The sequence below is a fragment of the Nematostella vectensis genome, chromosome 3 (assembly GCF_932526225.1).
Source record: "Nematostella vectensis chromosome 3, jaNemVect1.1, whole genome shotgun sequence".
Taxonomy (NCBI): domain Eukaryota; kingdom Metazoa; phylum Cnidaria; class Anthozoa; order Actiniaria; family Edwardsiidae; genus Nematostella; species Nematostella vectensis.
In genome coordinates, this window is record NC_064036.1 from 935657 (window position 1) to 963510 (window position 27854).

The 27854-nt window shown below is 38.9% G+C and overlaps 3 protein-coding genes across 14 annotated transcripts; 1 reads left to right on the plus strand and 2 right to left on the minus strand.

The window, feature by feature from the left end:
* Nucleotides 1-20: 20 nt before the first annotated feature.
* On the minus strand, nucleotides 21-5961 carry LOC5517074. Its single transcript, XM_032386998.2, has 13 exons — nucleotides 5454-5961; nucleotides 5039-5128; nucleotides 4823-4909; nucleotides 4474-4522; nucleotides 3914-4049; nucleotides 3622-3690; nucleotides 3485-3521; nucleotides 3195-3284; nucleotides 3043-3093; nucleotides 2303-2382; nucleotides 2114-2225; nucleotides 1738-1813; nucleotides 21-1665 (listed from the first exon to the last, which is right to left on the minus strand). The coding sequence occupies exons 1-13, from the start codon at nucleotides 5823-5825 to the stop codon at nucleotides 221-223; spliced, it is 2694 nt and encodes an 897-aa protein (XP_032242889.2). The 5' UTR covers nucleotides 5826-5961; the 3' UTR covers nucleotides 21-220.
* Nucleotides 5962-6934: 973 nt separating this feature from the next.
* LOC5517073 lies at nucleotides 6935-27610 on the minus strand. Of its 10 annotated transcripts, XM_048724892.1 has the most exons (10): nucleotides 18407-18679; nucleotides 17518-17647; nucleotides 16832-16910; nucleotides 16177-16257; nucleotides 15375-15518; nucleotides 14703-14874; nucleotides 12056-12118; nucleotides 11083-11118; nucleotides 10512-10692; nucleotides 6935-8505 (listed from the first exon to the last, which is right to left on the minus strand). In XM_048724892.1, exons 4-10 carry the CDS (start codon nucleotides 16225-16227, stop codon nucleotides 8358-8360), a joined length of 795 nt encoding a protein of 264 aa, XP_048580849.1. In that variant the 5' UTR covers nucleotides 16228-16257; nucleotides 16832-16910; nucleotides 17518-17647; nucleotides 18407-18679; the 3' UTR covers nucleotides 6935-8357. The 10 variants fall into 10 exon arrangements, with proteins under 10 accessions (XP_048580849.1, XP_048580842.1, XP_048580841.1 ...); XM_048724885.1 differs by lacking the exons at nucleotides 16832-16910; nucleotides 17518-17647 and adding an exon at nucleotides 17765-17826 and having other exon boundaries at nucleotides 16177-16254; nucleotides 18407-18684; XM_048724884.1 differs by lacking the exons at nucleotides 16832-16910; nucleotides 17518-17647 and adding an exon at nucleotides 17765-17826 and having other exon boundaries at nucleotides 18407-18684.
* Nucleotides 19831-24683, plus strand: LOC125561196. Of its 3 annotated transcripts, none has more exons than XM_048724878.1 (13): nucleotides 19832-20952; nucleotides 21031-21171; nucleotides 21291-21507; nucleotides 21611-21722; nucleotides 21805-21920; nucleotides 22049-22215; nucleotides 22298-22361; nucleotides 22453-22524; nucleotides 22636-22844; nucleotides 22937-23128; nucleotides 23252-23273; nucleotides 23351-23502; nucleotides 24341-24683. In XM_048724878.1, exons 1-13 carry the CDS (start codon nucleotides 20872-20874, stop codon nucleotides 24485-24487), a joined length of 1692 nt encoding a protein of 563 aa, XP_048580835.1. In that variant the 5' UTR covers nucleotides 19832-20871; the 3' UTR covers nucleotides 24488-24683. The 3 variants fall into 3 exon arrangements, with proteins under 3 accessions (XP_048580837.1, XP_048580835.1, XP_048580836.1); XM_048724879.1 differs by lacking the exon at nucleotides 24341-24683 and adding an exon at nucleotides 23578-23795 and having other exon boundaries at nucleotides 19835-20952; XM_048724880.1 differs by lacking the exon at nucleotides 21031-21171 and having other exon boundaries at nucleotides 19831-20952.
* Nucleotides 27611-27854: the final 244 nt, after the last annotated feature.

Consider the following 27854-nt stretch of genomic DNA (forward strand, 5'->3'; position numbering starts at 1 on the left):
CAAAACATGACATAAACCTATCAGTTATGACGTTTTAATCAATAATTGTTCAGTGATTCTCGTATCCTAATTGGCTAATATTCCAACTTTATTGATTGCCACGGTAAGGCGTGTCGGGCCTGCCAATCGACGATCGGGTGTGCCCGCTTCCTGTACCGCAGTTATTATATTAATTCCTCTGAAAATTGGAAAATCAAGTTACACTTTGGGTTAATTTTCTCTACCCAGAGATAGAGCGCAAGGTCTTCAAAGCACTCTCCCGTCCTTTGAGATTTTTCCCCAGACGTTCACTAAGCGAAAGAGGAACGAACACATCGCCTAAAGGCGAGTCCGCTTCATTGATGACCTGGGCTGTGATTGGTGGAGAAGCTGGGGTTTTGACCAATGAGAAATCGTGTGTATATACGTTATCGCCTGTGGCTAAAGACCAATCGAAGGGTGATCTGTGACCACTCTCTTTATCGTTTTTTTCTTCTTCATTGATGACCTGGGTTGCGATTGGTGGAGAAGCTGGGGTTTTGACCAATGAGAGATCGTGTGAATATACTTCATCTCCTGTAGCTAAAGACCAATAGAAGGGTGTTCTGTGGTCACTCTCTTCATCGATTTTTTCTTCTATTTTTAGTGACAATCTCTTCCGCGATGGTGGTTTATTGCCGCCAGAGGAGACACTATTAGTCTCTCTCATTCTGTTTGCAGGAGCGTCTTTGCCGTCAACGATCCAGGACTCGTCTTCGCTTGATTCTTCGCTGGTGAAATCCACAGAAGCCATGATTCTTCCCTCCTTGCGTTTCTCCTTTATTCCGGACGCGCCCGCCATTTCGTGTTTTTTTAGAACGTCGTTGCCAACTGTTGGTATCTTGCCCGATACCTCGCGCTCACTGCTTGAGTAATCCGCTGTATCCACGAAATTGCTTTCTATACGTTGCCTACCAATCTCAGATAGTCCTGCCATTTCGTGTTTTCTGCTAGGGCTGTAGTTTACAACTTCTGAAATCTTGCCCGATGCCTGGTATTTTTTTAGCCTCAAATCATCGTGGCGTTCGTCTGCTTCTGAATCTGAGTCAACAACAGTGATGACATCGTTTGAGTTTGGATTGAGGTTTTCAAGCTCCTGAAAATTGCTCATTATCTCTTTCCCAAACCGCTCCTTTACTTTTGATTTGGCCTTCGCTGGATTCTTCTTGATTCCAGCGACGTTCACTTTTTTGCAAAGCGGATGGACATGACAATCGGGAGACGTTTTCACGTCATCTGCAGCGGCGGATCCAATTTTTAGAAACTCTTTCATCAGAAACTCTGATGCCATATTCACATCGTCTTTTCCATAATCAACGGCAGGTAGTGATTGGATAGGTGACGTCACAGGATGCTTCATGGAACTTTTCTTGGAATCATCTCGATCCATGCTAATCTTGGTGCTGATTGAATGCTTAACAGAGTTTGAGGATCCCTCATTACTCATATGTCTAAATCTGCTACTTACAGTTTTCTCCTCTTTGTGTGTAATTTCAGCAGTGTCTTCGGGCGCTTTATTGGAAAGTTCCTCGCTCAACGACAGCGTATCCATACTTAGACACACTTCGTCGAGAGAGTCACCCAAACACACGTCTACCAGCCTTACAGCGTCTGCAGGCTTAGGAGGCTTCTTCTTCTTCTGTCGCGCTGCAATCAATCGACAATCTTTCAGAGACAATGGGACTACAGAGTGTATAAGAAGTTAAGTACTTTACAAACCTGGCTTCTTTTGACGCCGATCCTGTTCAGCGTCCTCAAACTGCTGTGCTACGTCTGGGTAAGCAGCTCGTACAAGCTATGAAAGAAAAGCAGTTATGGCGAGTTCAGAAGGTTACACCGTTACACAATGGGAGCTGGGCAGTTGAATTCTTTGCATTAGCACCATATGAAAACACTATCCAAGTTCTACTTGGTCTCAGGTTTCTTCAATTTGTAGTTGTCGACTTTGTGTTATCTACCGGCACCTTTTAGGCAGTAGAAAACTAAACGTTACACAACTTGAAATTATACGTGTAGACGGTGACACAAACCTAACGCATGCACGGCGCCTTCCTTAATAATAACAATTAATGAATTATCTACAGCAGATACATACCTCTCTTGTTTCAATTGTTGTGAAAGTAGGCTCACAACTCTCGCCTAGCCCACAATTAATCCACTGAACTTCGTAGCACTCCACTTTGTTCTGCGTCCGAGATTTTATAATCCTGAAAAATCAATACCATCCACGGTCAACCATTCAACTGAAAATATATGGGCATTAGTATAAGAATGGGCGGTTCACCTTTCGGGTCGCACGACATCAGGCCCCGCCAGGCTGTACTTGGGAGGGTTTATCTGCCAGTATGTAACAAGGGGTAACACCTGCATAGGAAAAGAGATGCTTAAGTCAATCAAATGACACTCATCTCTAGAAAATGTGAATGCCTATTGGCTGATGAAGAATTTCAAATTTTTGCCTTGTCTTGGAATGACTTGTAATTAATCAGGCATCTAAACCAAGCTATGAACTACATGCTTTCAATGTCGCGCCCTAGACCCGTGCCCTATGGCGCACAGAAAGAAAGTGTATGGCGCCATTATTATCAGAAGTGAAAGCTCACGCCGGGTAACCTCAAATTCTAGGTAAGCCTGCCAGGAACTGGGAAAACTACAACAAAACGTACAGGTTATTAAAAAGGCCTTGACTATAAGTCCCGTCTTAAGTTATCATTGTTAAGGTATCATTGTTTTATCTAACATGTAAGCAAGCACTCACAAATGAGATTCTCATAGGAATTAACACAATGTAACAGGGCCGTAGCAGGGAGTAATGGAGCTGGGGGCACGTGCCCCCCCACCCCCACCCCCCACCAATATTTTAAAAAATTACAAGACAATGACTAGTAGGATCGTGGCTGTTCCCCCAATATTATCTTAATGTTTCTGTATTGTGCCCCTCCCCAATCTTAAGTGGCCTGTTACGGGTCAGTGTATTAAACAGAGATGTTGAAGAATTTATTTATTGGTGGATAAGTTGGATACCTTTTCTGTTGTGTACTCTTCTGGCCATTCCATGAACTTCAAACAGAACTCCTAGGAAATGTGAAGTCATTAATTCCCAGACACAGTCACTTAGTCCAAGAAGTGTAGCTACCCCTGCACCCCTTCCTAGCTACACACCCATGATACTATACCTTCAATTCCTTGAGATCTGGACATCGATAGGAGTCAGGTATGGAAATCTTGCTTTTGCTCAGTTTGGGAGCCATGAATTCGTTAATAACCTGATCCCAAGGAAATAAAAAACAAGTATCTGGCATGAAGGGGAAAGTCTGAATGGGGGAATGTAGGTGTGTGTGAGTGGCAGGAAGGAAACTTTTGCAAGTATTGATACTGCAAGCAAATCAAGAAAATAAGAAAAAACTTAAACTTAGAACTATGTATGGGGAGGGAGAAAGTGCAGCTTTCATCAATTTTTGCTCACCTCTTGATTTGGAAATCCTGGTACTTTAAGGGCTTTCCTGGAATATTCCAATGAATAGAAACAATATCAAAAAAGTCTTAAATCAGGTGTGGTGAGCCTATAAGCTATGCTAACAAAACAGCACACACTATACTTACTTTTGTATACTTTTCTCAATACTAGAAAGTTCAGCATTGCACAAATGGGGACATATCCATTCTTGAAACCTACAGTAACATCAAATACAATAAAGTTAGGTGCTTTTATCACATTTGCTATAAGTCAAAAGCATCTTAAAATGGAATGGAGTATCTCAATCATGATTATAATATTGCTAAGCTTCCCTTTCAAGTAATACATGTCCTTAAAATGTCTCTACTGTTTGCAATAACTAGATTCAAATGTACTCCAGAACAATCTAGCAAATATATTAAAACTTAACCATCTAACCTTTTCAGCAGATCAACACCTTTGAGTTCCTGGATAAGCTTCAGGGACATTTCCTTTCCCACTCCAGGCACTCCCTGAGGGAGGTAGTCACAGCCCAACAGCACTGCTAGTGCTACCAGCTCTGTCCTTCGCAGACCTTTAGAAAATCGGACCCACCGGAACTTAGATTTCAGAGCTGATCATTATAGCCAAATTCATTGTTGCACAACCTCCCAGAATCGAAAATTTCTTTTTCGTTTGGGAATAACGTGTAGTCAATCAAACCAAACAATCAAAACCAGAAAAAACGCCCACAAAGCTTGTGTCTGACTACGAGCTATTCCCAAACGAGACAAGGATTTTGGATTCGCCGAGGTCGTGCAACAATGAATTTGGCTGTAAACAGTAGACAGCATTTGTTCAACTAAGGTTGAGGGAAATAGAGCTGCTAAACCAGTAAAATCCAGTTCACCCACTAGGAAACAAGGAGTCCAATATAGTACCATTCAATTTACTAATTTATCTTCTATTATAGGGGTATATTGATCAGGAACTTCATCATTACTGTATTATGTCCTTACCTAACTGGGAAACAATCTCTTCCATGCAGAATGATTCCAATGTACATTCCTGAAGATTTGAAAACCCAAAATATAATGCATTAGATTCTGGTGTTGACTACTAAAGGAATAGCTACTTTGCTTAAAAAAATATAAATTGATTGGCTTACAAGCAGTCAATACCAGAATGTTAGACACAAATCAATCTATGTTTGCTGACCAATGTTTTGGGGCATACTAAAATAATAATAATCTTCATGTCGGATAGGAATGTAGGTATTCTGAAATACCACTGAAGACTGTGTTGATAATATCAATAACCTAAAATCTTGTAAACCTTTATATATATTTTAATTATCTTTTTACACACCTTAGCACTTATACACAAGTCCTTGTACACTGTTCTAGCTCCATAAAGAAAGGCATCGCCATCATTTGTGATACAGCCATCCACAACCTAAGTAAGATGAATATTAAAGCAAAACATTTGATCAGGAATCAGGTGTTACCACCCCTCTATCCCTAATACATGAGTCAGAGGAGAGTGGTTTACCCAGCTTCACCTCTTACCAAGGATTACACCTACCCCATGGTAGTCCAGCCACGCACACAGTGCTTCGGCTTCCCCTGCACTCTCTACATATGGTATTCCAAGAAGGTGGATCAATGTTGTACACTGTTTAAAGAAGAAAAACAAAGCTCAACTTGAAACATAACTTACTTTCCTGCTGGAGATCAATTGATAATCTTAATTAATGGATGTCAATAGGATTGATAGATCAGTAATAATCGATACTCATACGCTTCACAAGTCACATCGTTTATACTGATTACATTGCATATTCATTTTTGCATACTCGATCTTAATTGAAAAATTGGTAATTATCAATTGACCTCACAATTTTTTCTGCTATCGATTATTGATAACTGAAAGAATAAGTTAATTTGATTGACTGAAAATTATTAATATTGGATTTCTCAATAAGCAGTGTGAATAGTACCTCGTTGACCCATCTCTTGAAGTTCGACCGCCCGACTTTCTTGCGCGGATATTTGTTTGCTCCTCTCCCTACCGCATTCCCCGCCGAACCAAACCTCGCTTGAGTTCGCTTTATAATCGCTTCCCACTTTAACTCAGGCGGCTCTCCATCCACAACAAACACTAACTTAACTCCACATCTTGTCAACTGCCAAATCCTAAAGAACAGGTTACGCAGATGAGGTTTGAGAACGTTTGTTTTGAGGCCTTTCGCGCCGTGTGCCTCACAAATCCAGCAACTCAAATCAACGCATAATCGTTTTCCACGAAGCGAACATAAGCTTCCCTCTTTCTTAACAGGCTCTAAGATATTCCATAACTGTGTTACACCCATTCTTTACGCCCTTAGATCGTACAAATTATCTTTTTTTATGGGTTTTCTTCCGTTTTGAGTCGCTTTAGAAGGAGTCATTTCCATTGTTGTTTTGAGTTCCGCGCTTAACCTCCAGTCCCCGGGTCTTTTGTGTCGAGGAGAACACAGGTAACCCATGCGAATAAGAGGCCACCAAACCAAGAGAGCATAAGAACTTTTTTATATTATGCTCTCTTGGCCAAACTTATTTTTTATTTTATTCAAAATAATTGTGCGTCGATAAAATTATTCCAAAAGATCCGTTTCAAACCCATGAAACAGCTTTGAATTTTCTATGTGTTTTTCGCAAAAAGAAATGTATGGGAAATTTAATTTGATGAAAAATTTTTTTCTGAAAAATAACAGCAGTACAGAACTTGTAATACTGTGTATGATTGCCCTGCCGTGAGCGACATGCTGCATGTAGATCTATGAAGACATTACATTTTGTGGTATTGCACTAAAAGCTTTTTGTAAAACACGTATCGTGTTCTCACTCTATGTACCGATTATCACGATTACAATGGTAGCAATGCATTTAAGACCAAGCTTTTGTGTAATTATATAGCACTCGCCCAAAACACTTGATTCACAACTGGCAATTTCACAATCTGTATGTTTCCCAGCACGATTAGAGGGTGCACTATCCTTCTCTGCTGCGGTTGCTTAAATAATTCCTTCTTTACCGTTTTTTTTTTTTTTTTTTTTTTTTTTGGCGATTTATTTTATTCATCTCTACTATTATCCCCCTGCTCTTTTTCATTTTGTTTTTACTCGCCCCTTTTTTCGCGCGATCAAACTTTCTCTGAAACTCAAGGGAATGCTTGCTACACAGACGGCTAGGAAAATCTTCTCTCCTGAGAAAAAAGCGCACCCTTCCCTTCATCAGAGCCGTAGCCTCCACGTAAGATTGGGGAGGGGGGGGAGGGCATAAAACAGAAACAGTCAGAAAATATTGGGGAGCACAGCCACGCCCCTACTGGTCATTTCCTTATAATTTAAAACAATATTGGGGGGGGGGGGGCACATGCCCCCTGCCCCACTCCCTGCCACGGCCCTGATTCTACAAGTATTTCATACCAAAACTAGTCAACCGATAAGTTTGTTTAATATACGTTTGATAAAATGCTCAGTTCAATAAATTTAAAAAAAAAATTCTTTCCATAAGGAACTATATCACGATCAACATAATTTACAAAAACAAGTTGACCTAAAGATTGAGAAATACAAAGCGGGTTTAAGGGGATAGCTATGTTTTACGTGGCACATTGCAGACCGTGATAAAGTCCCTTCATTCGCCAGAACAAGAAAACAGTCCACACTTTTACTTATCTTATGCAGCAGCGAGCGCGAAAAAGTTAAACTTTGAGTCCAAGCCAAAAAATTGAATAACATATGATCCATATAGAATAGTGTTCATAGCCAACGTCCTCTTTTCATACAAAAATGTGTCTATGCGGTTTAGACACACAAGGTTCCCTGTAACAAATATCCGTTGATAAGCTACACATATAATAATAAAAATGTTTCAATTGCTTTTTTCTTAACTTTAGATATTGTTTTACTCTCTAATACGTCAAGTATAACATACACAAACCAAAGGTAGTTCCTCCACTTTCTCGTGAAGTTCAAGATGAATTGAATTTGCTCACCCTACCAGCCCAATCAGCTGTTCACCAATTTGCTTAAAACCCCGAATCTTCGTGATGAAATAGCTATCAACTCAGCAATTTTCCAGTGTGGGTGGGTTGAGAAGCACCCAGGGCGCCAGGGGCTGAGGAGCCCAGGATGCTATCTTGAAAGGAAGGCTATAAAGCTTGCTATCCGAAAGCTATTGCATTGCAATTTGGGAAGAGACTCAGACAACATTCGACCGACGGCGTGTTCAAAGAAAACTGTCGGCGGGATCCAGCAGTAATTTGTTAATCTTAAAAAGGTTAAGAGCCAAAGGCCAGTGACAACTAAAAAATGCTGAAAATTATATTAATTCTACCTGTCTATACATAAAAACCTATCCTTTTTCCTATTCAAATGCCCATTTAAAAAAAGAACTGAATTTAATCAGTCCAGTTGGTTAAAAAATAACGCGATTTTCACCTCGGCAGAAGAGGGTGATCCGTTTCGCTTCCCTTCTATCCACATACATAGAAAAAACTTTGCAATTCTTGTCACTTGTGCCGTGCAGATCACAAACATGTTAACTTCAGCTAACCTAACAATTTTTAGACGCCGTAATTTTCATGTACCATTCCAAATGCAGATGCAACCGTGACTGATTTCGATTATTTCATCTTCATTTTTACGCAGAGCGGCATCTACTCCCATGGTAGTCACGCCACAATCACAGAGAGGAGAATTGTCACTGTGCAAGCTTTAAAGCCTTCCAAGTCAATGTGGGAACGACTGAATGTACCATACCGAACTACATCTGGCATATTTACAGTAAAAGTCCAATAATTTATGTCAATCGCGTAGGCAAAAGCCTCCTGTTAAGTCCTCTGGGTTGCCGGAGCCTTAGAACAGGTGCATGCCCATAGCCGTCACGACATCGAAGTGGGGTTCGCGTAACTCCGCATTCTTCTCAAGAGCTTTCTCGACGTCTGAGGTGATGACCTCGATCTTTGCGTTCGACTTGAGCGTGATGGCGATGACATGGGGGTAGCTGTTGGACATACACAGCGTGGTTAACACAAGGCTAACTAGAATCGGCTAGTTTTAGACATATCGGGACACATCTAGACATACAGCTGATTAAAGTTAACAAGCATTAGATGAATCCCAATGGTTAACACGCAGCTAGCTAGAGCTGGAAGGTTCGAGACATAGTGAGCACACAGCTAGCTAGAGTTGGCAAGTCATATTAGATAGACCACAACATGGTAAACACAAAGCTGGCTAGAGTTGGCAAGGCATATTAGATAGACCACAACATGGTAAACACAAAGCTGGCTAGAGTTGGCAAGGCATATTAGATAGTCCACAACATGGTAAACACACAGCTAGCTAGAGTTGGCAAGTAATATTAGATAGACCACAACATGGTAAACACACAGCTAGCTAGAGTTGGCTAGTCATATTAGATAGACCACAACATGGTAAACACACACCTAGCTAGAGTGTAAATATACTAGGTATGTACAAAAGCTAGAGTGAAAATATACTAGGTAAGTACAAAAAGCTAGCTAGAGTTGGCAAGTCATATTAGATAGACCACAACATGGTAAACAAAAAGTTAGCATACACATTATACTAGGTAAGTACACAAAGCTGGCTAGAGTTGGCAAGTCATATTAGATAGACCACAACATGTTAAACAAAAAGCTAGCTAGAGTTGACAAGCCATACAAAATATACTAGGTAAGTACAGAAAGCTAGCTAGAGTTGGCAAGTGCTAGGCATAAAAATAAGAGGTTAGTAAGGAAACAAAAAGACAATGGAAGCTATTGGACACAACATATAAGAGCAGGTATACGACGATGAATGCACATTACTTTCTACAACTGGCATATCCTTGGGGCTGAAGTTAACACTTTGACCAATGACTGGCATTTTCAAAAAAACGCATATCCGATTTACCCAAGGTCTCTTTGTAAAGATAAAATCTAGCTAATGGAAAAATATTAGAGTTGACTTGGAGCTTGTCTAAATCTTCCCTAATGAGTCTGATTTACACCAGAGTTTGGAACTGCTCTTAGTTTCCATAAATGGGTAATTAATCCGTCTGTTTAACGGCACTCACTTTTGTTAATGGAATCTTTTAACCTAAATGGTGCCCCAAGCATAAATGAAGCAATGAATGAGGGATGTAACCCTAGAAGATGTTTACCAAGGCCAGCTGCGTAAAAAGGTATTCTAGATCACTGAATATTTAATCGGTTCTTTTATCTAAGGGATGGACGATGGATTAACGTTGTCTTGTAAGCAAAAAAAAAAAAAAAAAAACTGGCAGAGTAGATTGATGCAGTGATAAACATGAATCTTCCGGTATCACTCATTCCATACAAACATAGGGCAAGAAACAAACTTTTTCTACCAACAACAACAACAACTTCTTTATCTCTTTATTACATACGGAGAGGTTCAACTAGGGGTTCAATCTAAGATTCGTATCCACTGATAACTCCTAACTGATCTTTCAGGGACCGACCAGGTATTTAGTCATAGTAGCGTTTTCTAAATCACTCAAGGGCAAACCTTCGTAGTTCGTGAGATGACGTGTCTATACAAGAAATACACACATAACACTGGAGATATCAATCTCGTATATTAAGACAAACTACTTATCAATTGGTACTTAGTCACGAAGTCAAAGGTGGGGGATAAGGAGCCCACAATAAACCACGGATGTAAATTACAACGCCCGTGCGTGAAAATCTGTTAGATTTATTTCACTTCTAGGACGTGGACAAGTTTTTGCTCAGTGATCTATAATTCGCATTGTAAAACTATATTATTAACAAAATTGTGAAGGAAAAATTAAGGCTTGAAAGCGATTTTTCAAAACGTCTGGCGTGTAAATGTACTTTGAAGTAACGTCACCGTTGTGTCGCCGTTCTATAATTGCATTACTCCCCTTACTGTTTTATAACCTGCAAATAGGGTTTGCTTATACGCCCCTCTCCTGCAAATCCCGGCTAAAGCACTGGCTGCGCCGTCCATCACTCTCACCTCATAAGTCTTGTCGCCGTCTCGATGCTAAGTTTCTTCGTGCCGTTGCAGTATTTGTTATAGAACGGTTTGTGTTCTTCCGGGATATCTGTTGACGGTTTAGCAGCTTTTTTAGCTATGCTTGTCAGCCAGTAGTTGTTCAGAGCCGACAACGCGTCTGCCTCGGCTTGATCGACTTCATCTGGGAAAATAACTGGACATTAGCTCTCTGAATAACAAATGGACATCAACAGGCACTACGCAAAATATACGGGTATCAACAGGCATTTTGCGACTTTTATCAACGAACACTGATAACCAGAATAAAGTCACTGGAAGCGAAGCATTGCTGGAATGACTGCTCGTGAAACGAAGACCCCGTACATGATGATACATTGCAAAGCCAGAGAGCTACAATAACACGAAAAAACAACATCAAGCAGACGTCTTACCATAAAGCTGAAGTGCATGGTGTAAAGCAGAGCAGGTAACCATACTCCCTATACCATCTAGCATTATCGGAAAACTTGTGCCCAACTGCTTTACATACATTATCGACGATTTGTGCTCAGGCATTTTTATCAGGTCTTACCTCCAAGAAAGTCGAAGCGAAACTGCCCCTTTGTAGCTGAAAGAACAGTTAAAAGACATTTAGGGTTTACAAACAGATTAACTTGTTTTCCTGTATCCTATTGCTTGTAAGTGTTGTATGCAGATTTTCCTGATTACCCTGAAAGAAATTACCCTACTTAATTAGGAGTCACCGGAGGGGAATGTTAGAAGACTTTTTATTCCACACAATACGGGACTTGAGCTAAGAGATCACGTGACCTTTTTGGGTGGCAAATTCAAAACAATATTATTAAACAAAAAATCAGAAATGACTGTGCCCGTTACACCAGAAAACGACGAAGAAATAAAATCCTTAAATGAAACTAAACCCTTTCTGAAAAAAAAAAAGAATTCTGGTTTATTTACGTAAGCGCTGAACAAGTTGCTGTTTTTTGCTGTTATTTTTCCGCTAAAAGGCTGAGCGCGCGATAGTTTGCCAGCCAGACAGTCATGTGATCTCTTAGCGTAAGTCCCTTGCTCGAGCTCACAAGCCGTTTGCTTTTGCGCACCCAGATTAGCGCCCTACAGAGTTGTTGCTTTGTGTTTTGCTGTTTGTTATTGATTTTGTCTTTTTTTAGGATGCCACGGTTTGCTTTTCTCCGCATCCAATGAAATTTCACATATTTCCGTCAAGCCTAGGGTCGGACTTCAGAATAGAAATAAAGAAATAAATAAATAAAAACAATTAAAAACTCAATACAAAACCAATGAAAAGCAGAGTTTCTGATCATTAAAAAAGTATTTGTGTTTGTGTGTGCTACGGGGGCGTGTGGGGGCTACGACCATCCCAACACAAGGACTCAACTAACTTTTCCTTCCTAGAGGTGGGGTTAAGTGTAGTTTCTCGCTACTTCCCAATTGCTAAAGCATTTTCAGTATCATCACTGTCTCCAGGTGAAAATACAGGGATGCGGAATACAGCCCTAGCAGAATATTTATAATCATATTAATACCTTTATGTCCAACTGAAATGTTCATTTTTTCGTCAATAGATTTCCACTGGTTTTCCATATTTTCTACGGATAAAAAATAAAGGTTATAATACAGGAAAGACGGTAAAGCAAAAAATCTGTTTGGGTTAGCGGGGGACAATAAAAATCACAAAGAAAGTATTGTTATACGTTTGTCATGGAACTCACCAAAGAAAAGTGAGTGAAAAAAAGAAAGTGAAACGTGCCGATAAACAAAACAGGATTATACGAAGTAATTTGAGTAGTTAATAAAAAAGAAAACACTGAGAAAATCGAAATCAGGTCAATTCGAGTTGTACCGTGTTTTGAGTTTTTGCAAGCACTTCCAATAGTAAAAACAGTAAAATTATGTATTCAGAGCTCATGTAAAATAAAGATGCTTCCAAAACACTAAAACTTCAAAGAATTAAAAAATCAACTGATAAACTCCTTACCCATGTCCAAATCATAAGAGAACATAAGAATAAAAAAATACGACTAAAAAAGTACGATTTTTGAAAACGAACGAGTGAATAAAAACATGTTTACACTCAGTACGGTAACATACAGTTACACTCATGATACAGTTTACACTCATTTAATATTGAGATACTGAGATATTAATTTTCTACAAACCAGAACCTGCAGGAACGTAGCAACGCATAACTCGAAAAATATTGATGCAAAGATTGCCCTTCCTCAAACACACACGACTGAATGCTTTGACGAAGGGCAGACGTTCACAAGCAAAGCAAATGCACATTTTCTTTTTCATTTCATGCTGAATTGCTCTTATAGAAAAAAAGGCGGCTTCTTTTAACTTTACCTGAAACGGCAGACTTTAAATTATAAGGAAACATTGAAGATGACTGGGCTTCTCATTCCTGGCAAACTGTAGACCAAACTTTAAAATTGCCACAATATACGCTAAGATTGTTTTTGTTCTTCATTGATAATGTTGTTTTTATGTCTACTAAAACTAGACAATATCCTCTCAGTAAACAATGAGTCACTAGACAATATATTATGAAGCAGCAAAAATCTTGAGTTTTTCTAAAGCCAATTTCAGTAGAGTCGCCGCTTAAGGCTCACAGGTGTGACTTGCTAGTGAAAGGTTGACTGATGGCTGGCTTTATCGAGTTTTGTATCATACGTACCTTGTGCTTCTCTTTAGAAAATAAGAGATGTCTGTGAAGGAGGCTAACCATAAGAAACTTAAAGGTTCTTTCAAGTTAGAGTAAACGTGTTCTTAATAAAAGGTTTTAAGTGACAAACTAGGCTAACTCTTAGACTATGCTCTCAATTTTTACATTGATAAGATTTTTTTTTAAACAAAAAGTCATTCATAGTTTACTTTGATTATCACCAATATACCTGTTAAATATACAGAAGTTATCTGATATAAAATATTCTAATCATGCTTGAAGGAGATAAAGTATTGGGCAATGCTTATCACGAAGAGGCGAAGATGGCTATTTCCTTAACTATTTCCTTTAACTATTTAAAAATACTTCAAGTTATACTGAGGAAGTTTTGGGCAATTACTTGACTCTATTCTTTTTGCTCCCTGGTAAGGTTGGTTTTCAACTCTTACATTATATATTATTTTGTTTTTTTAAAGGCCTGTCTACACTACTGTAGCAACTATTGTCGCGCGGCACCAGCTGCAGTTTTTGCGGCGATTTTTATCGCACCCAAATCGCGCGTGTATACAGGCTGCAAATTAGCGGCGATTTGGACGGCGATTTTTCTGGAGCTCCATGCAAGTTAAGGGCCTTCGTGTATCATGGCGGATGAATTCGATGCTTCTGTTGTAGGCGCAATTTTGTCTTTAGTGGCACAACGGAGAAGGAAAAGAAGAGAAAGGAGAGTGTGAGTCAAGACTTATTTGTTGAAGAGGGAGTCGGACAAGGCATATCATCTTCTTCAATTGTCCATACTTTTTTCTTTTGCTTACTTGAGACGGGAGTAGCATCAGCCATTTTGGATCCGTCTACGTCACGAGCTTGTACAGTTTTTCCCACAGTGGTAGGGATGGTTAAAATTTGCGTGTTTCCGTCGAAAAATTGCAGTGATTTGCACTAAAGTTTCGAGCATGCTCGAATTACCTGCGATAAATTTGCAGGCTGTCGCCGTGAAATCGCCGCCAATTTGCATGCTGTTTACACGCGCGATTTAGGTTCGATAAAAATCGCCGCAAAAATTGCAGCCCGTGTCGCGCAACAAAAGTTGCTAGGCCTTAAAGTTGCATAAAGGTCAGAGGCAAATCCCCCTAAGTATGAAGTAAAAAAAACATGCTCTAAGAGGAGTCAACTTTCGATGGGGGAGCCCCCCTCAAAAGTTGACTCCTTTTAGAACATGTTTTTTTAACTCTTTTTTTAGGGGTGGGGGGGGGGGGGGTCGAGAGGTAGATAGAAACCCTTTTACCCTAAAACAGGTCTACATTAGCTATTATGCAATTGCGACAAAAATCTGCTAACAATAGGTCCTTGTAGTTTAGGGGGTATTATTATTTTTGGGGGTGGTATGGTTCTATCCTTGGAAATGGCTTTGTGTATAGCATATGATTCAGATTGACTTTGAGGTGGTAAGTTTTTTATCTTTGGTACAGTAGAACCCCCCACTGGGTGATTTTTAACCCATGTCTCACTTGATTCTGTAATCTTGTTGTTGTCTGGCTTTGTGTCCTCCAGCTTTTCTGGACTGGCTTCTTCTTGTTCTGGTTCACTCTCCTTCTCAGACTCCCTTGTGGTCCCCTCACCAGGGTCTATAATCTCCTTTAAGGTGACAGATTCTGAAGCTTCATCATTTTCACTATTGATCTGCAATAAATTGATCATAGTAAAATAAGCATCAGTAAGATGTTGGCTGTTTTAGGATCATATCATAGAACATCCCCATCCCCTCCCCTCCCATACCATCCCCTCCCCTTCCCCTCCTCTCTTTTTCTTTCTTACTCTCTCTCAATATTATCAGAAGAAAAAACTTTCACAATTCTTCAAAGGTTGCTAAAACTTTTTTAATTAAGAGAACCTATTTTATTTTATTCACAAAATTTTTTTGTCAAAAGGAAGCCCTAAAAGTTCGGTAACTATGTAGAAATATGAATGTCATTGAAAATACAAGAACACAAGAAACAGCACGTTTTCACATACAACTTTTCGTATTCAAATGTTATATAATGCAGGAAATTAGAAATAATATTATGTAAGTGAATAGGACTCTTTTTATTGGGCAGCATTATCACACTGGGCAATTAATGCGGCAATGACAAAGCCAAATTATATAAAAGATTATTATATGATTATCAGTTTTCATTTACCTTGAGTTTGTTTAATTTATTGTCACAGTAGGTATCACTCTCAGAGGTAGGAGGAGAGGTGCGAGGCTTGACTTTTTTCTCATTTGGGGGTTTACTGGTGTTTTTCTTGGAAAACTCATCCTCACTGCTACTAATTTCACCATCCTGTGATAGAGTGAGAGCTTATTCATCACAAAAACCCACTTATTTAATCCTATTCAAACACTGCCCTTTGAAGTCTGATGAAAATCTATTTTTCATCAGATTTCTCAGATTTTGGCCTTGTCTTCTTACAGAGCTTTCTGTGTTAATTGCTCTTAACACAAATTTCTTTGCAAAAAAAACCCACAGTAACAAAGCCAGGATCTGCCAAGGAGGAATGCAGCTAAGGATGTAATTAAAAAATATGGTTGACGACCCCTTGAAACTGTGCGTGCCTGATAGGGTACTATTTTCAAGGATACAGGTCGAAGGCCCTAGGCTTACTTCAAAAGTTCTCTAAAACAAAATCTAAGCCAAAATTTGTCAAATTTTTATTTCTAGCACATATTTTAAAATCTTAACCCCCTAGAGTTTTAGGCATATGCAATGTTTACAAGCTGAGATACTTGAGATGCTGATACTGATAATTTTTTTATTTAAAACCTTATCATTTTTTATTTTCTGAATATTCTGGAGTGACCTAAATTTGATAGACTATTATTTTCCCCTGCAATTGTGTGTGACCTGAAGAATTTAAGAATCACTTAAGGTGTCTGCTTAATTAAAGTTAGTTTCATACAGGCTTCCCACAGCACTTTGAGACTTTTCAGCTATTACTTACCAGTCGCTTTGGATGCCTCCTCTTGCTTTGATGAAACATCATATGCTTCATGGTGCTATTTTGTCTGTTAGATTTATACTGCTGGGGTACAAGTTTGAAAACATTACATAACCTGGACAAAGGCTCAATTCTCTTTTTGTTATAAACTAAGATACAAACACAATTATTAATTGCAAAAACAATAGTAGAAAGTCATCCAGAAGAGCCCCCAAAATGATATCAAAATATATCAAAGCAGTAACATCTTATGCAAGCTAAAACATCCCCTGACACAATTGCTTCTTATCAACCAACTTTAGAATTTCCCATTCCAATTTCCAAGATATATCTACTTTCTCTACTCAGACAGAGTACTCAAAACAAGCTAATTGTTTTGTCTTTTAAATAACCCAACAAGCCACTACTATAAGATCATAATCTATAATCTGCTACCATATGTATCAAATAAACCACAAAAATAAGGAAACAAGTAGTCCTGCATCTTTTTAATAGCTGCACGCCTTATAATTTACATGCCCTATCAAGAAATATCAGCATATTTTGATAGATCCACCTGACCAAGGATGTTTTATTTGTCATGTAAGACTATGTTTACATGGTAACAGACAAATTTTTATCTGCTCAATATTTCATACCGTACTTGGTGTTTACATACCCTGGGTACCAGAGCCACCAGGCATCTCTTGTCCAGTGACGCTCAGCCAAAATGCTGTGACGATTGAAGCGAGGAGGCTCTGGGAGGGCAAGTAGCTTTTTTCAGTTCCAGAAATACAGATTTTGTATTCTACAGCTGATTGGTCAACAAGATTGTCACAGTAACGCAAAACCATATTTGGGATTAGCTTGAAAAAACGGTTGTTTTTCCAAGGTTGAAAGTTCAGCTGTTTGATCGCGTGTAGTTGGTTTGCTTACACACAAGTACACCTGGATTTCAACGCTAGTTTCAAGAACGGTGCTTGATTCCCCTATTGTTTTCGGGCTTGGGCTGGAGGGATCTTACAGTTTGTACTGAAGGCAAAGTTGACGATGAAGCTAAGCCCGCCCGCATCGAAGCGCAAAAGGTGACTTTCCGATGCTTTTCCAACTTACAGTAATGCTCTCGATTGCTTACACTCCCTTGCAGTTGTTGAATTGAACTTTTGCAGTTCTCCATTGATAATTTCGTTATCTTCTCTAGCTTTTCAAACTTTCCTAAAGAAGTGTTGTTGCAGATATGACAGAAATTAGTGCCGGAAAATTTCTTCATGGGCCCTTTGGAGATACTTTTAATCACTTGAGTATAAAAATAACAACAAAACTTTGAAAGCTTACAGCTCTGGTGTTGTGTGACTGATGTCATACCTGCAAAACCGGTTTAGGCATGTGATTAGAGACTGGAATTGAAAAAGCTGCTGGCCTGCCCACAGCCTCCTTGCTTCACTCGTCACGGCATTTTGGCTGAGTGTCACTGGGCGACAGAAATCTGGAGACTCTGTGCCGGTGGAACCAGAAAAATTTCACATTTGGTCAGTGATTTCTCCAAACATCAGCTACCCTTGGCACCATTCACAAAGATCTCCAACCAAAGAGAAATCCTGCCAAGTCTTACCCAAAACTTTTCTTCCTCTTTTTTACAGTGGTGTTTTTTTGGTGTTGTTGCATGAAAACTGCCTGCAAAATGCATCGTTTATTGGCCTGATAACCCAAATTTTCTGCAACAACTTACACAATATTTTTTATTATTGCAACAACATTTGATAGCACTCCAAGTAGTATTGGTATCATTTTGAGACGAAAATAAAACAGAAAACTGCGGCCTCCACTGAGGTTGTTTATCTACTAAGCAGCCAGGCAACTATGCCACATCAAATTATGGGTAGCGTAACAAAATTTGTTTGTTGGGGTGTTTACACGTTTCAACCACAGGCTTACTATCCTCCCGTTGTTATTATCAGAATTATTTCCCGTAATCAGACTACACGTTCTCGTTTTCAATGAGTCGGCGCTGCGTTCACTATCTATTGACTCGTAGAAAGCTCGAACTCGTAATCTAAGTTAAGTTACTGTTAAATAGAGAGAGCAAACAATAAGGAATATTTTGATAGGCACACTGTTTGTCAGTCTATTGTTGTGTTGTCAAAATGCATCGTGAGAAGGACCTTTCTCATTCAACATTTTCAGCATACTATCTAAACGAGAAACTGATAAACGAAGTTTTGCTTGGAGCAAACATCCATTCTTTATTACTTACTTATGCATTCCTTTGTCGATGTATCAACTCGTTCGCCTGTCCTCATATCGTTTTGATGGAAATCGCACGCACAGATGGCAAAAGAACAGGCCCTATTTGCTGAAGTTAACGGCAAAGCCACATATTTGTTTGACTCGAGAAGAGTGCTAGGTGATTTGACAGTGCTATATAAGGACAGGAATGATCAAACCGAGAAAAAAAAAAAACGCAAACACTCAGCTCCACTACACTTTCCAACCTCGTCGCACAGTCGATATTGCTCCGGTCAGAATAAAAGATATCCGGGGCTTTTATTCGGCTATTCGGCAGGCTCCGGAAGTCAACAGAAGGTCACCACAGGCAGCCAATACTCACTCATTGATAATAAGCAACGGCGACGAGTTCTCTTTCGACTGTCTTTTTAATCTCATTTAAGATTTTGCTATTTTATCAGCGAATAAGGCTGAATTCTAGTGGATAAAACAAATATTGTTTCAATGGCTCGAGTTGAAGTAAAAATGTGCGTGATAAGTTTATTGGGTGAATAAAAAAACAAAACAGGGATTTGTGACGAATTTGAATATGCAAACCACGATATCCTATTAAAAGATTTCATTCGTTAGATTTCCAAAATATCGAATCGAGGGTTCCCGATATAACGATATTATCTTTCGGTCTTTTGCATTTTGTTATTTCGAGGTTTGACCTAGCCTGCCCGCTGCCGCAATACTGACATAATACTAACGCTAAATGTAAGAAAAATCGCCGCTTAATGTTATATGTAATAATAAATGTCAAAGCTTGAGAATTTTTTTGGGTGAGGGGTGGGGTTTAATTTGTCCCACAATTTAGAAGATTATCTAACGGACGTAAAAATATTGACCATAGGATTGCCCTTACTAAATTCAGGCTAAGCAATCATAAGCTAGCAATTGAAACTGGAAGGTATGAAAAGCCATATAAAAAACCTAACGAAAGAAAATGCTTAGTATGCTAGACAGGTAAAGTGGAGGATGAAGAGCATTTTCTGTTAGAATGTCCGGCCTATAAAGATGATCGGGATAATTTACTGGATTTCCTTAAAACGCATGCAGGTATCAATGTTTGACACCATGCCAACAAAGAAAATAGCTTCGTCAGAATTATGGTATTGAGCCGGAATGAAAACGTGAATCGGCGCTTAGCGAAACATATTTTTGAATGTATGAAGGCAAGAAATGTGAAGCTTGATGACGACGTACGGTGACGTCACCTAATCATTCGAAACAAGAAAAAAAATGCAAAAGGCAAAGTAAGAAAAACATATTATTTGTGGATTTACACCGATGTAAATGTTTTATAAGGTGCCATGAATAAAATCTATCTATCTATCTATTCATTTTTTTGGGGGGAGGGGCGGGTTAAACCTTGCAGGCGTTTGACGTATAGAAAGCTCTCACGAACCATATCAAACTTTTGGTGTTATTCAAACTCGCTCGGCCGCTTTTTTAGAGACTGAGACTAGGAGCTGTGTAACCTGGCAAATTACAAATGGGTTTTCTCTGAGCTATCCAAGATGGCGGACGAAGAGCGATTATTTTTGGAAAACAGGGCTATTTAACCTGAGATTTCTGCTTATAGAAGCGAAAAATACCTATTTTTCTCATCAAATACCCCTGTAGGGGCTAGATCTTTCTTCTGCCAGCCTAACTTGTGGAAAAAAGCCCTCGTAGGTATTTTAATCGACTACGTCCTTGTGTGATCCTGATGCTGAAGAGTACAGAAACACCCGAAGGACGAGAAGCTAAGTATTCCTTTCTAATATTTCCGTTTTTTGTTTGTATAATTTTGGCGCAATTCTTATCTAGATAATCTTCACGGGTTGTTTTTTGGGGATCATCTTGCAGAATCTCGGTAAACTTAGGCGGGAAGAGGTTCAAAAGTTTAGTCGTCTCGTTTGCTTGTTCATGATAGATATCTACTAAAATGATGGTGCAAGGGTATTTGACAAATTTTTCACAAGGTCCTCCATTGAAAAAACAAAGATTGGCTTACATGCTACCTCAAGTCCGTGAAATCGGGCTGTGTGATTCTCGGGACTCTAGAATCGAAGAGCTCGAGAATCAGCTGTCAGAGCTAAAACATCGACTCGCTGATGTTGTCAAAGAGAGAGATGGCATGAGAAAGGAGCTAGGCAAGGAAAAAAAGCCCTTTCTTCAGCCGAGAAAGCCTTTTTGTGACCTTGAGCCAAAAGCTCAATTTCACAAAAAGTCAGAGATTAAAAAATGGCTTGAGAAGCAATTTGAGAAGCTTCCAACAGATTGGAAAGTTGTTGAGGTTTGTTTAGAATTTTTGTACACATGGAAACAACCTAAATTTACCAATTCTGTTATAATGGCATTTGTTTATCATAAAATGTTTCCTTATCTCTAGGTTCAACTTGAAGTTGGTCAGTTTTGCCCTACATTTCAATGTTTCCTTATCTCTAGGTTCAACTTGAAGTTGGTATGGTCAGTTTTGCCCTACATTTCAATGAGAGGGTTGAGCCTGAGGAGATTGACCATAAAAAGATCCAAAGAGCTCTCAAGGTAGGTATTATAGAAGTACATGTACAGTACTGTAGGTTTCTTATTTTTTCTATATTTAGATTATTTTTATAATCTCAGGCCAAAGAAGATGGTGATGTTTCTGACTCAGCATACCATGAGCTAAAGATGGTAGCTGGGTCCAGCTTGCCATCACTGTATGGGATACAGAAAGAGAGAAAAGCTCAAAATGCAATCATTCCTATTACAGAATTTGAAGGGGTTAGTCTGTTGATAGTCTTAATTCTGATTTGCTTTGTGCACAGCACATTTTGCATCCTTTAAAACAAGCAAATACTGTACAAACCCAATAATTCATTAAACAAAGTTTCTCCTTTCAGAATGCAAAAGGATGTTCAAGATCCATCAAGGACATTCTAAGTTATAGTTCAGATGTCATTGGAAATGCAGGGGGCAATGTTATAACCCTTCGGTTTTCTGGTGATGGTAGAAAAACCACCAAAAAACTCGGGAGTGTTATGACAACCTTCTGCTTTCCAGCAGAAAACTCTGTTAAAAGAAGCCCAGAAAGGGAATATTGTATATCTATATATGATGGTGAGTTGGTTGCAGCTAATTTATTGCAGCTGTAAGCGAGAACAAATCTTCCTAATGATATAGTCAACTAAAGCCATATATCTGTGAACACTTTTTATTATAGGCAAGGAGTCATATGACATCCTAAAGGCGACCTTGAGAGGGGTTTTTGATGAGATGAAGGCCCTAGGGAGAACTGGCATTCTTGTTAATGGCCTTGAATACACTATTGATTGGTAGGTTTCATTTTTTTTGCAACCAATAATCTTATGATCTGGCATTAAACAGGACATATGTAACTTTTATCCCTTTTTTAAGGGTGATGTGTGCTGACTGGAAGTTCATGGCGTGTATTCTCGGAATTAATAGTCCCTGTGCCTTGTACTTCTGCATTTGGTGTGAGTGCAGCAAAAGGATGATCAGAGACTTTTCTAGTAAGTTTTTTAATTTTGTTACTTATATAATGAATGTTATGTAATGAATTAAATGATTTTTGTTTTTATGAATTATTCCATTGTCAGCTATATTATAAATAACTAGATAAATTTGATAAAAATTTCAGTCCCACAATGGCCCATAACCAGAACCTTAAACCAGTGCCGTGCACGTGTTGGGTGTCCAAATGCCAAGGGAGTTCAATGTTTACCTCTCGTGGACATTGAATTTACCAAGGTCATACCCGACACCCTGCACCTCAAATTGAGGATCATGGGAAAACTTCTCAACCAGGTAAAATTATGCTTATTTAACAAATTCAAATCTCCATTGAGCCATTTTTTAAAAAAGTTCCTGGTATATATTAAACTTCTAGGTTGCTTGCTGGGCTATAGAGCAGAATGTTAAAAAAGCCATGGAAGAAGCAATAGAAGCTTTGGGTAAATAAAAATTTCATGTATAGGGTAAATGGGTATATGGGATGTCTTATGGTGATTATCATTTTGTTTTCTTGCCATATTGTATTTGCAGGTGTGAGGTTTTGTTTCTATGATGTCCAGGATGACAGTGGCAAAACCACAACCAAGTGGAGCTCTTTGGATTGTAAGTAAATAACTGACTAATAGAAAAGACTGTTATAATAACTGAAACTAATATGAAATTACTATAAAGTTTCGTTATTTATTTTCTTTGAATCCTCTTTTCCTTATAAAGGTGATGATTTGGAAACTATCATTAGGGGGCTTGATATCCATGCCTTCCTAGGAGACATGGAGAACAAGTCCATCACCAGCCTTGACTGTCTGACCAAAGCCCAGCTAGTGGAGGAATGTAGGAAGTTCCATCTGAGGTCGACAGGCACCAAGGACTTCCTACGTGCCACACTCAAGGATCATCTTGACCGCAACAACATAGTGTTTGAGGTATGATTTTTATTTTCATTATAAAAAAGACCAGCACACCCAGGATACTACTGTGTATAAAGCTAATTTAACAATTGCTTTGTGTTTTGTAGCCATCGTCCACTCCCACTTGTGAGAAAACAGTTCTTAGCATATCAGAGCTGACACAAGTGTGGAAAAGTTTGATGGTCCTCACTGATGCTCTTGGGGCAAATCCTGGAGATGAAGCATATCTTCGAGCAGATGCTTTTCAAGAAAAGGCCCGCCAATGGGGAACCAAATTTAGAAAGGCCACGTTTGATGAGGTAATTCTACATCCCTGTGGTTAGTTGAACTGGCAGGACACAAGCCTCATTTGATCATATGTCACTGAAAAAATAACAAGTAGATATATTATTTTAATTGTGCTTTCTTTTATCTCTCCACAGGATGTAATTCCATATATACATGGTAAGATTAAAATGAGATTCCTTAATTGACTTGGGATCTCCGAGACCAAGTAATGTTATGCATTTTTTTCTCTACAGTTCTTGTTTATCATGTCCCCCAATTTTTGGAGATTCATGGCACGATCCACCAGTTCAATTGCCAGACAGTGGAAAAGAAAAACCACATGCAGAACAAGACATTCCACAGGGGTAGCCAGAAAGGGGGGAAAAATAGCAACTACACTGTACAGGTAATTCCAAGTGAAAAAAACGTCATGTTATCTAGACTAATCGCTTGCTACAACTGTGTATTTTTATCTCTATAGATCATGGAGAGGGAAAACAGAAAACTGTTCAGTAGGGAAAATAATTTGGAAAGGGTCAAGAGAAAATATCAAAAGCAGTGAAGACAAAGAAAAAATGTATTTATTTATTTATTATATTTTTGGTGCTATTTATTACTGTTGTAAATATCACTATTTATAACTTGTATAACTATTTGTACCCACATTATTATATAAAGGCATTAAAACCATCAAAACAATCTGTATCATTCCCTGGATCTAAATTCCCCCTCTTTATTTTCGACTGGAAATACAGTGAAATCGGTTGAAACAGATGTCAACAATTAGTTTATATAGAGAGATTTTAACTTACCGAGCCATAGTTGTGAAGCATATTCCGTCTACGCCGTACGAAGCTGATCTCCAAAAAGCTCAGCGGGGGATACTTGCGCTCTAGCGGTCGACACATACTAGGCCTTTCTTCCTCTGACCCATATTCAGAGATGTAAGTACAACGGGGGCACGAACTATGATCATAATTAATCCTTAGCTCGTATCCTCATGATATCCACATCTTCGAAGATGAGTCAACTTCACATATTGTACTCGAATCTGGCAGTTGCCGAGCCATAAACTCCGTACCAATAACGGTGCCAAACTCGACAGCAGTGCACGGGAACCGAATATTACGGGTCCCTGAAAAATCCAGCTTTCGTGAGGTAGCAAAAGAAAATGTCCCTTTACCAAACAAAGCGGAAAAAACCCCCTTTGAAAGTGGGACTTTCACTTGTACTCTCCGAATGAGTCCCGTGTCATTCTCGGGTGTACGAAATTGGAGCTCATCGAACAGTGCATGTCGAATCAGCCACAATTCCTTATCCTCGGAGCAAAGAATGGGAAGCTTTTCTCTTGCTACCTCACTACTGTCGGGGTTCCCAGCATTCACGGCTAAATAGCATGACAACTGCGGATTCAATGAAAGAGAAACCGTAGAATTATATCTATCGCTGTAGCCTTTCCATTTCACAAAGGCATAGTCTCCCTCAACGTTTAAAACTCTCTCTATCTCCCAGACTTTTTCTTCTTCCTCTTTCTCTTCTTTCACGTACGTATCAACTGAGGAATGGTCTAAATATTTGACCAAGCGATCCGGTTTCTTTATAATTCTTCCACTACGAGTCTTTAGGGAATCAGTGTTTGCCGCCATGTTTGTTGGAGAAGCGCGAAAGGGGAAACTCCAGTACTTCTAAATATGGGCATATATGACCATATAAGGCACAGCGAACGAAGGACACTATCCGTGGGGAATATGTTTGATATGAAATCCACTATAAATCTCACGAGGGTGTTAGGTAAAGTGCGTTACGCAAGGGAATTATTGTTTCAAATATTTTAATAGAAAATAGGCAAAATGACGTTTTTCTTTAGAATAATTTCTCGGAAGCGCTAAAAAGCGGGAGATTTTGTGCTAAACGCGGGAGAGCGGGAGAAGGGGTCCAAAATCTTGAGACTCCCGCTAATGCGGGAGAGTTGACAGGTATGTTAATGTAGGAACAAATCAACACTTAACCCTTTCACTCCTGGATACTTTTGAGCAAAATTGTAAGAAAATCAGACTGAAAACAGAATCACCCCCCCCCCCCCCCCATTCAAGTCCAGCTTTTTCACATCTGGAGGGTGCCTTAGGACATCATGAAGTCTATTGGGGCATAATTAATGCTGTGCTTATGGATGTTTGCACGCTGAGGTTGATTCAATGGGATAATTCCTTGTTTGGTTTCACCGAGTGAGAAAGGAATTTTTTAGTGAATTGCCTCATACTCTCCAATGTGGAACATCTTTGCTACTTATTTATTGTTATTGTTTGGGAGATCATATTTTGATAGCTCGACAAACAGAACTTAATTTTCTAAAGACTATAGGCACTCTTTTTGAAAACTAAAAGTTGGGATTTTGACTTGCACGATCAGTAAAAACGCGTCAACTCTACGCACCTCTGTTGTGAAAACGAGGTCGGTACCCCCATTTTTTATTACATTTTTTGAAAGCCCTCAACTTCAATATTGTTTATGCCAAGTTTAAAAAACACCTGGGTTTTAGAACTATTTCAAGGAAATTACCTTAAGCGTATTAGTATTACATTAAGCGGCGATTTTTCTTACATTAAGCGTTAGTATTACATTAAGCGGCAAATTATATTACATTAAGCGTTAGTGTTACATTAAAAGGCAGTTATTACATTGAGTGGTGGTACAGTGGGGAGGTACTTAAACCCTTATTCTGCTTAATTTTCGAGAATCGCGAAAAATAAAGGCCGCGAATTTTAATCTCGCAAAATTTAATGGATATAGAAAAATCGTAGGGTCCTATAACAAATTCTAAACGTTTGCATAAGCCCTGGTACAAGGAGCAATATGTCCTCTGTGCAGTCCAATCGACTATCCTGTCCCGGTATCTTGTAGTGTGTAGTTACGAGCGTCTTGTATCTTTTCGTTGTCTCCCTGTTCTCCTGGTGTATCATCATATCAAATATATCGCGAAATTAAATCCCCTGCAAACACAATTTCTCTCCGCGATCGCGAAATTAAAGACTCGCTAAGTGTGCCGAGAAAATTTTCGCGAAATTTAAGACGCGCGATGATAAAGAAAAATAAGGTATCTTCGATCTGCACACCACTGGTTGGCCAAAATGGTGACCACGCAGTCATGCACGTTTTACCCATGCAATTTGCAAGAACGAAATCTCAAAATTGTGAGATTGGGAAATATCATGTTCCAGTCCATGGTTACCCTTTCTTCCACTTTGTTTTCAATGAGCCGTGCTCCGCCACACGTTCACGGGATGTCTAATACTGGAAATGTGATAGTCCAGGGGACAGCTAGCTTTATGCCAGGGAGGTATGATGAAACAACAAGTTAGTTTAAATCGTTCGCAATCATTCGAGCGAAATACTATGCTAACAATCGGAAATTTTTGTCTTGGAATCACCGGTTAATCCGTAAATAAAATGTCAAGCATTCGAGCACTTGTAAAATTAATGAAACACTTGCGAGTAAGGCACTTTTATGTGCGCAAAACTAAGTTCATTGTTACCTTACGAGCCTTTCTAGTTTAAATTTTTATATCTCGACCACCTATCATCGTATTGCAATTTATTCACCTTTTCTCGGTGCACTATCAAAATAAAAAATGTGCCTTGAATAGGATTTTTTCTTCTGCCTAATTGTGCTAGTGATCAACTTTCTAACAGTGAATGATGGCTTGCCCTCTGTTGGCCCATAATTTGCTTTGTTTGATCATCATTTTATCGTCGAATACTAGAGTGTTGATGTATCATACTCTTTTCCAGATCTAAGGTGTTTTGTTTTTCTTTTATTCGTTTACCTCTATCAATTGTGTTTTGTTTTTCTTGATTCAATGATAAATGGTAAGTCAGTAGAATGTGCTGAGCAGGTGTTCTCGAGAATGACAAAATATGTTTTTTTTATATTATTTTGTATAAGCCTTTTTCCCATTTGCCCTGTTTGCAGAATACTTAGTCATATATCCAAACAGCAGCGACAATAATTCATAATTCAGCATTTTTACTTGGGTTAATTAAAGTTTACTCACTTTATAAACGTCTGTTTATCGATTTACAACCAAATAAATTTTCATCAAAAAAACTCGAATATTAGAACGCGCGTTCTCTGAGAGAAGAAGGCATTTTGGTCTTACTAATCATTTTATCATTCATGTGTCAAATGGAAGGATACATTAAGACAACAGTCAAGAGGGTATATGGCAAAAGCTTGCTAAGAAACTGAAAAAATGAAATGATTGAAAAAAGAATCATTGCTTGAACGTTTGATGAATTCATTACTATACCTGGCATTATTCCCGAAGGCCCGTGAAACATAGTGAGCGATTTCTGATCCTCACCTTAAACTGCACTCATCTGAAAATTAACTTGTGTGTTCGCTGCGTCGATTTATTCTCACTGGCTTGTATCGTGCAAACAGTCGCTGAAATACTGCACAAACGAGAGGAGTAAAGGTGGGCGAGATAATAATGGCCCTTCTATTTCCTTTTTTCCACTCGTCTGCTATGCTAATCAGCCAATCCACGTTAGGTAATAACACAATGACAGATGCTGCTTGTTATATAACCATCATGCATGGTCTTACGTGCCGTCCACAATTTCTATCTCTACTTTTTCGTATTCTTTGGAAAATTAACTTTGATTTTTCTAACTAAGACATCTTGGTGATGATAACATACTTAGATACTGTTATTTTTACTTTCTTTTCGCTTTTTTACTTTTCAAAGTCAATGAAAG

Excerpts from the sequence above, each read along its gene's own strand:
- LOC5517074 (XM_032386998.2), bottom strand. The coding sequence starts at position 5,825 with ATGGGTGTAACACAGTTATGGAATATCTTAGAGCCTGTTAAGAAAGAG. Across the intron at positions 3,285-3,484 it reads CAGGATTTCCAAATCAAGAG|GTTATTAACGAATTCATGGC; the intron begins GTGAGCAAAAAT and ends CCTTGGGATCAG. Across the intron at positions 1,814-2,113 it reads CAACAATTGAAACAAGAGAG|CTTGTACGAGCTGCTTACCC; the intron begins GTATGTATCTGC and ends TTTCTTTCATAG.
- LOC5517073 (XM_048724884.1), bottom strand. The coding sequence starts at position 18,452 with ATGAGGACAGGCGAACGAGTTGATACATCGACAAAGGAATGCATAA. Across the intron at positions 12,119-14,702 it reads CAACAAGATTACAGAATCAA|AAAATATGGAAAACCAGTGG; the intron begins GTGAGACATGGG and ends TTTTATCCGTAG. Across the intron at positions 8,506-10,511 it reads ACGGCGACAAGACTTATGAG|CTACCCCCATGTCATCGCCA; the intron begins GTGAGAGTGATG and ends TATGTCCAACAG.
- LOC125561196 (XM_048724878.1), top strand. The coding sequence starts at position 20,872 with ATGGTCAGTTTTGCCCTACATTTCAATGAGAGGGTTGAGCCTGAGGAG. Across the intron at positions 23,274-23,350 it reads TGTAATTCCATATATACATG|TTCTTGTTTATCATGTCCCC; the intron begins GTAAGATTAAAA and ends TTTTCTCTACAG. Across the intron at positions 23,503-24,340 it reads ATAGCAACTACACTGTACAG|TCCCGTGTCATTCTCGGGTG; the intron begins GTAATTCCAAGT and ends TCTCCGAATGAG.